This window comes from Sinocyclocheilus grahami, unplaced genomic scaffold, assembly GCF_001515645.1.
Source record: "Sinocyclocheilus grahami isolate Dianchi unplaced genomic scaffold, SAMN03320097.WGS_v1.1 scaffold170.1, whole genome shotgun sequence".
Taxonomy (NCBI): Eukaryota; Metazoa; Chordata; class Actinopteri; order Cypriniformes; family Cyprinidae; genus Sinocyclocheilus; species Sinocyclocheilus grahami.
In genome coordinates, this window is record NW_015505349.1 from 1,065,259 (window position 1) to 1,074,022 (window position 8,764).

The window sequence follows — 8,764 nt, forward strand, 5'->3', positions numbered from 1 at the left end:
TTCATTCATTCATTCATTCATTCTCTCTCTCTCTCTCTGTATATATATATATATATATATAATAAATGAATTAAAAATATATACATTTAAATAAATTTTTTGTACATTTTTAAAGCCTGGTTTGATATAACTGGTATTAAAAAATTAATTTATTATATGAACAATTACCTGGTGACGATAATCTAGTGAATCCTGTTATGATTATGCCATACCTGAGGGACCAGGAATGCACCAAGAGCAGCGGATGGTGTGAAAGAGTAGGAACTGCTGTCAGGACCGATGATGGCCACAGTACGGCTGTCTACAGCTGAACTGTCGTCCTGTTGGGCCAGCAGATCCAAGGTGGCCAGATTGCTGGCTGGGAGGGAGCATAAATCATATGTCCGGTAGCCCAGCGTGACCCCTGGAAGTAGCCGCTTATTCTGGGTGCCGTTGTTAATTTCGTCCACGGCATATCTGAAGGCCTGCACCAGATGATAACCATGCTTATTGGTCAAGCCTCTGGAAATAGAATTGAAGGCAAGAAGTGTTTACATTCTGCAAAGTATGGTAAATAAAAATAAATCTTTGTTTGTTTTTTGTTTGGAAGACCCCATACATGTTTTCACTGATCAAAAGAAAATAAATACATACCTGTAGAAAACACTGACATGATCATAGACAAATGGAATATGCAAAGTACAATAAAATGACTTTTTATAATTGCCTCATTCTTACTGTGTGCAGTCAGTCAGGTAAGGTGTCGATGGGATGGTGGAATCTGAATTATGGAGAGGGAACCAGCCAGAGATGATATAATCTCCTTGAAGGTGGAGACCTCCACTGTCACCATAGCTCAACAGACAGAGAAACACAAAACAGACCAACATCTTACCCATGCTGCCTCTGTTATGAGCTACTCAGAAACATATGAGCTTTTAAACTCTTCACACCAGCCCACTGTTTCTCCATACTCTGTAGGTGGCAAGGATTTGCATGCTACCTGTAATTACCACGGAGAGATGCATTTGCCTGAAATTTGTTACCAAAGTGTTTGGATGACTACTGTAATTGTAAGTAAGAGCACAGGTAGGCAAATCTGATGCTGGGGTTTGTATATGGTAACTATTTTTTAATGTCTCTTCATTGGATATTTAAGCATTATCAGCAATAGTGCTGTTACACATTCATGCTCATTTTCGAGCCATTAAGCCAAGATTTGGGGCACTTCCTCCTATTGGTGTAACAAAGTAACGCTCTTGGAATGCTGCTAGAGATCAAACTATTATTTTATTATCCATATTATGTGTTTAGTATCGATATTATATGCTGTCTAACAGAAGAAACGTGCATTTATGCTGTTATGGGTATGTGACACTGTAATGATGGTCTTCATCTGCAAAACAAAGCAGTATTCCTCAAAAAACGTGACTTATGTACCACCAACTAAACCACTGGGAATGGATTTGCCTGTCTCAACAGCTTTTTCCCAGAACTTCGACCTATACAATATAACCAAAATTTTCATTTTTCTTCTAGAGTTATGTTGAACACTACCTCAGTGCCCAAAGCAACAGGCAAATTCATGCAAAATAAGTGAGAATTGCTTAATCATGCAAAACCAAAATTTGCATGTGAAATCTGTTGGGAAGTCAAAACATTCATTGTCATGAATTATGATGTAATAAACATTGCATGCAGCAAAGTTGAATCAGACGTTTAAAAAAGCATATTTTGTATGAAAAATATGAAACCGTGATAAGGCAAACATTTTTTTATTTAAAACCAGCATAAAATCAGACTACAATTACCTAAGACCTGCATAGTCCTCCAGATTTCCAAAAGAAAACACTCATTTCCAGACATTCTCAGACATGCTGATTTCAGCACATGATCAGTCAGCTGATTTCTTTAGTATACAGCACAAACTAATACATTTTATTAGAAATGACCCACATTTAAGACAAGAAATATTAAATCATAAAGTGTATCAACATATAACATCTGAATGACCATATAGAGGATAATAAAATATGGAATGATTCATTACCATTAATTAAAAAAAAGCAGCAATAATAGCAAACCTCCATCACCCAGATACTGTTTTCAGCTATCGATACGTGTTGATTGATTGAAAAACAAAGGTAACAAAATATATTGAACAAAAGTAATATGATAACATGAACATCCATTTTGTTTCAAAATTGAATTACACATGTAGAATAAAATAAATAAATAATGAATAATCATTTCTATTTTTCTGACCAACTCTTGAATAATAAGCCAAAACCATATTTTGGGTGTTTGTGAGGGTGACATTGTGGGTCATTCTTAGGAAGTGATGACACAGTGTGCCTCTTCAGTCACATCAATCAATCCATTTGACTGTTTGTAATGCAAAATATATAGTATATTTTAAAATGAAACCATTTTAATTTGAAATGTCTGGAAACGTTTTAGTCCCCACTAGAAAAAAAAACATTTTTTAAATCTAAATTTGTATTTTATTGAAATGTACACATCATGCTTTCACTACGTAGTATTTTAAAACATTTCTGAGAAATGTAGAATTTGCAATACCATGTGACATTTTTTTCTTTCTGACAATATAAAAAACATAACTCTTTAGGGTTAGTATATGTACTTTGATATTTGGTATTGTAACTTTAAAACTATGTATTAATTTTTTATGTTCTTAATTTAGCACAAATAGCACCTTTTCCTGAGAATGACCCACATACTGAACTAAAAGTAATAGCAAAATTTTCTTTATTTTTTTTTTTACATTTTTGCTATTTTGCAGCTTAACCAAACCTTCGAACACCTGAGGACAGATATATGTATGGCTTCTGAATCTTGAGATCATCCAAAACCTTATTTCACACCATTTAACATCTTTGACATAAATTTTGTCATCATCTGTACGAAGGATATGATTTAGGATTTAATGGTGTATAACAGAGCGAAAGCATGTACTGGAAATATTCAGAGAAAAATACAAGGCAACTAAGACACTGTATACAGCATATTTGTAGGCACATGAGTTTGGGTTTTACTGCTACTCTCCGACACTGAAAGAGCCAATACAAAGAAACAAGGGAAAAACTGCACTTAAGGAGAACCGAATCGGTTTCCAGCTAAGAGAATCACAGAAAGTAACGTCAGTCCAGATTATTGCATAGATCTTAGTGCACAGTGGTTTAGTTCAGCAACAATTGTACGCGGTGAAAACATCTGAACTGACTTGGAGCAGAGATATTTTTGTGAAGCATACTGCATGACTGATCTATTGACTATTGTGACGTTAAAAGCCTGAACTTATTCCAGAGCTCGATGTAGAGTAATACTTTCCTCTATAATGTGTTTTAATCTGTTATTTAAACTGACTGTGGTTGTGTAACTTGCCTTTCAGATTTATGTAAACAAATGAGCAATAGATAGCAGAAATCGTCTATTTAAGAAATATTATTTCTATTTAAGAAATATTATTTCTATTTAATATGTTATTATAATACCATAATTTTTATATTATACTGATAATATATTATTATGATAAAATATTATATCATATATTTGATATATTTTAATACGCATCATTATATATATGATACTCATCATACTACAAAGATTGTGACCTCAGTTAAAGCTTGTGAGGAAGACGACGGAGCCATGCCTTGGCAGTGCTGATGAAGAGGGAACCGCTTTATTTCGGCTAGTCCTGCTCTAAGATAGCATATAAAGCACCAATACTTGCTCTTTGGGAATCTGAAATTCCACACTCATCTGTACAGTGTAAGAAAAAGTGACCAGACACTTAAAAGAGCGACTGGTCCACAAAGAAGCTGAGAAACCAGAATGATGAAGGGCTGATCATCATCTAACTTCTCCATTCATCGCTACAGCTCCTTCTTTCTCTCCATCCCTCGCTCCATCAGGCTCCAGCTCGTCCTGGATGTCATCGGTGTTTCCCGAATCACTGCTGGCCACGGAGCTGAGGGAGGGCGATTGTCTGAAAGGAGAAATGAACACAAATCATTAAAATCCTCTGTGTAGAGTCATACTGTTGTACTTGATATTTGCAGATGATACTGACAGTTTGTTTAACTTTGAAAATAAAGCATGGTTAAACCAACCTGCCGGTGGTGGCTGTGCTTTGGATGAGCCTCCGGCAGGTCTCCATCTGTACGTCCAGTCCTCTCTTCATACTGCACATTTCCATGTACTCATGCAGGTGTCTGTTCATGTCATTCTTGGCTGTGGCCAATTCCAGCTGAGGCAGGAAGATGGCGTTTATCCACAAACGAACTAAAGCAAATATCAGCTGAAACATGCCATTCACAAACGTGACGTCCTCTCTCACCTCAATCTGTCCGATGGTGTCCTGGTACTCCTGCTCTCTGGTCTTAAAGAGGGACTCGGTTTCATTTATGAGGCTTCCTAGACTTCGATCCTGGCAGGATAATATATAAATGCAGAATGCATTATGTATGATTGCATTATGTCATATGCATTCTCAGTTTAATTGCCAGTAATAGTCAATAGTAAGATATACCACTGTTCAAAAGTGATTTGATGCTCAAGAAACATTTCTTATTATCAGTGTTGAAAACAGTGCTGCTTAATATTTTTGTGAAGAACAGCATTTAAAAATCTTTTGTAACATTCAATGAAAAATCATAAATGTCTTTACTGCCATTTTTGATCAATTTAATGCATCCTTGCTGAATACAAGTATCATTATTTTTTTAAATTTCACACTGACCACAAACGTTTGAACACTTGTGCATCTTGTTTGAGGTAGCATCAAGACAATCTTAAAATAGATTGTGTGAAGCTCAGTGAAAATTTTTATCCAGAATGGCAATCAATGGATTTAAAAAAAGTATTTTTAAGCATTTTAAATACTTATGAATGCATAGAGAATACATTGAAAATTACATTACATTTTTGTTTATAATATGCCTACATTTATTTGTAAATGAATATTTAAAAATACAAGTACCAAAAAATATCAATAGAAAATAGTTTTACTAATCTAATTAAGCGAACAGTAGTATTTTATTCAATATTTGTGTGTGATGAAGTATTGTATTGTTACTAGCTTAGCAACATATTTTAATCAAACTGTATTTTGTGTGGTGCTTGTGAGTGAGCATTAACAGCTTTTTTGCCTACTGTATTCAGTTTAAAATGCTTTCTCAGAAGGTAGGTGCCATTTGTAGACAATATGTTTTTCTTTCCCTTTTATACATCTGGCACATTTATCCAAACTGGGTTGCTTATAGAGAGTGGTGACTTGGTGACAGACCTGCTCGTGTGTCTCTCCGTGAGAGTCAGATGCGCAGGATGCTGTTGCGACTGAGCCTGCAGCGGTGGTGCTGAGGTTCAGACTTTTGTAGTTACTGAAATCCTCCCAGAGCAAAAGCGTCTCCTCCGTCTCCTCCCACGCCAGACTGTCACAGTCATCGTCAAACTCGAACGTTTCCCGCCTGCCAACAAACCAATTAAGCTGAGCAACCTCTGGCATCAAGACAGGCATCAGACACAGATGTGGAAGAGAAAAGAGAGGGGAAGGAGACACAAGGAAAAGAAAAGAAAAGGAAAATAAAACAGATCCACAATCGAAAAGATTTTAAACAAAAGGCTATATACACGAGGGAAGAAAAAATATATAATAATAAACACGGGGAAAACGTGCTAATAACCATATTTTACTAAAGAGATTATTAAAGTAAGAAGAATCAATAATACAAACAATTAGATGATAAAAGATCTTTCTCAAATAGGAAAAATTACAGCAACACAAAATGAACGTTCACCATATCCTCCTGAGAACCACAAAAAAAAAGTTTTGTGATTTAAAAATGTTTTTTTTAATATCATTACATTGGTTGGAGCATAAGAAACAAATAGAGGACAAAACATTTTTGAAAGAAAAAAAAAATCATATTTTATTCTATGTCCTTTGTAGAGGAAACCAGGACTAAGTTATTAAAAAAAAAAAAAATTAAATAGACGTGAAAAGGCATGTACAGGCAAAAACAATGGTTCTCAACTTTGTTATGAAAGATATAACAGAATGATTTGATATACTATTTTACTTTATGCAATATATGCGTAAAATGTCCATAAATTGGTATTCCCACTCTAAATAATGTATCTATACATTGCATCTAATGTGCATGTGTTAATGTGTTCTTGGGGAAAACCATAATGTAATAATGGGAGTAATAACTTGGTAACATTTTCATAAGAATATCTAATATTTCATAGGAATATTGATCTATAATTTCTTTTCCAATTGACTTGTTGTGTCTCCCAAAAATGCCTGATTAACACGCTGTTTGTCCTGGTGTCCTCTACAGAAGACATGTATGAAAATTATGCCCTGTCTCGTAACAAAAACAAAGAGTCATATTCCGATTTGAAACCCCATAACATTTTTTGTGTTTATTTACGACAAACAATTAGAAAATTTGCCAGATTTAAATGATAATTACAAAACATTATCATATTTCCCTAAGAGTGCTAAATTTGATCATTCTGTCACTATCGGTCATATTTAAAGACCAAGGAGAGGGAGTGTTTATGATCAAACCTCCAAACATTTGATATCTCTGAAAAGCCCTGAATATGCTCTGTACAGGACATCCAGGACGGAGAAATTCACTAAAATATAAGTCTATGCCTGGGTTCCAGGAGGATATGAACACTAGATGGCAGTAAGTGATCAAACACCAAGCCACAGTCCATATTCCATACTTTTAGCAGCATATTTTGCCCTTCAAGTTCACTTATAATGTTACACAAGGTTTCTTAAACAACTAAATACTGAGATTTATTATAGTATTTAATAAGATTTTTTATTTTTATTTTTTCATTTTAATTTAATTTACATTGTAATAATTTTGCAATGTGGTTTTGGCATTTAAAAAAAAGTATCTTTTAAATGATACATTTTCATTTCTGTTTTGTTTTAGTAAATTTAGTACTCCAGCTTAAAATTATTTATTTCATTTAGTCACCAAGTCTTGAATTTTTTAATATAACATTTATGTTTTATTTTAGCTTCATTTAAATGACAGAAAACAGTATTTTCTTGCTCTTTTGAAATAAAAGATTAAAAAAAGATAAATGTACTATGTAGGCATTCTTAGAACTCTGTAGACATTGTGACTACAACATAATGATTTCTAAATTATACACATACACATGTAAATATACATGTACATATATGACCTTACCATTCCTAGCACCAGGAGCTACAGCAACTAATTCTTAACTCTTAAAGTAGCTTTTTTTTTAAAGAATAAGAAAAAAATGAAAATGCTGTTTTTCATGTAAACCTTTAAGAATCATACAAACAACAAATAATGAAATAAATGAAATGTAAAGCACTAAAAACAATTCATTCACACACACACACACACACACACACACACACACACACACACATCAGAATATGCCCTCTAATGGCTATGAGGACTCACAGCTGGTTGAGCATCCTCTTCATCTCATCAGTGATGTTGAGAGAACCAGGCACATCTTCCTCACGGTGACCAGAATCACCATCAGTTTCCACTCTCTGCTCCTCAGATTCACCCTTACACTCTTTCCTCCTACATACCACCATCCCCTACAACACACACACCCACACATACTCTGATTGCAGAAAGATTCAAATTGCATGATAAGCTGTTATATAAACTCCATGTACTGCAAATCAAATCTGTCCTAAAATTAGCACATGATTGAATGTTGTATTGTTAAATCCATTATCTAAAGCTGTGCATCATTACCGGAGCACTGTTCCAGTAGAGTGGATGGTTTATCAGAATTTATTGCAAGTGTAAGTTTCTGTACCCCTTTCTGTTCGGGAGGAGCTCTGGATGGGCTGCCGTGAAATATCTTGCTCATGTCCTCTGAATTCCTCTGCTGTGCTACATCACAAAGCTTGGCTGTGATGTCGATGCGTCTGCAGATGTCCATATCAACCTTCATGGCTTTCTCCTGGATTTTAGTGTCCAAGTCCGACACTTCCTATACAAGAATGCATGAGAATGTGAATAAAAGATATTTCAGACTTGATCTGTCATGCACTGATTGAACAGAAAATTTGAACAGGAAAACATTGCTCTATAAAAACATATAGCAACATACATTTTTTGCAGAATTATTGCAACCATGCAAACATCCATGAAGCATGACAAATAATTTTGAAAAGTAAAAACGCAAATATTTTATACATTCTCAATTAAATAAAAAAAACTGCATGCATAGTAATAATAGAAAATAACTGAATTATGTGTATATATGAGTCATTCTTTGTACGAGGTTGAAAATTTTGAATTTAATGTACATATATATATATATATATACGCTGAACAAAATTATAAACGCAACACTTTTGTTTTTGCCCCCATTTTTCATGAGCTGAACTCAAAGATCTAAGACTTTTTCTATGTACACAAAAGGCCTATTTCTCTCAAATATTGTTCACAAATCTGTCTAAATCTGTGTAAGTGAGCACTTCTCCTTTGCCGAGATAATCCATCCACCTCACAGGTGTGGCATATCAAGATGCTGATAAGACAGAATGATTATTGCACAGGTGTGCCTTAGGCTGGCCACAATAAAAGGCCACTCTAAAATGTGCAGTTTCACATACACATACATTCAAAATGCCATCAATAAAATGTACCTGTGTTCGTTGTCCATAACATATGCCTGCCCATACCATAACCCCACCGCTACCATGGGCCACTCGATCCACAACGTTGACATC

The 8,764-nt window shown here is 34.7% G+C and overlaps 2 protein-coding genes across 2 annotated transcripts in view; both read right to left on the reverse strand.

Annotated features, from left to right (window-relative positions):
• tas1r1 (taste receptor, type 1, member 1) overlaps positions 1-878 on the reverse strand; it is a 5,905-nt gene extending 5,027 nt beyond the window's left edge. The window contains exons 1-2 of the mRNA XM_016283164.1: positions 718-878; positions 213-501 (exon numbers count right to left, since the gene is read on the reverse strand). Coding sequence (XP_016138650.1) covers positions 213-501; positions 718-878 — 450 coding nt within the window. The remainder of the gene's footprint in view (positions 1-212; positions 502-717) is intronic.
• Positions 879-3,625: 2,747 nt separating this feature from the next.
• iffo2a (intermediate filament family orphan 2a) overlaps positions 3,626-8,764 on the reverse strand; it is a 24,838-nt gene continuing 19,699 nt past the window's right edge. Inside the window, exons 4-9 of the mRNA XM_016283091.1 lie at positions 7,843-8,019; positions 7,470-7,615; positions 5,288-5,468; positions 4,340-4,429; positions 4,113-4,249; positions 3,626-3,988 (exon numbers count right to left, since the gene is read on the reverse strand). Coding sequence (XP_016138577.1) covers positions 3,853-3,988; positions 4,113-4,249; positions 4,340-4,429; positions 5,288-5,468; positions 7,470-7,615; positions 7,843-8,019 — 867 coding nt within the window. The 3' untranslated portion in view covers positions 3,626-3,852. The remainder of the gene's footprint in view (positions 3,989-4,112; positions 4,250-4,339; positions 4,430-5,287; positions 5,469-7,469; positions 7,616-7,842; positions 8,020-8,764) is intronic.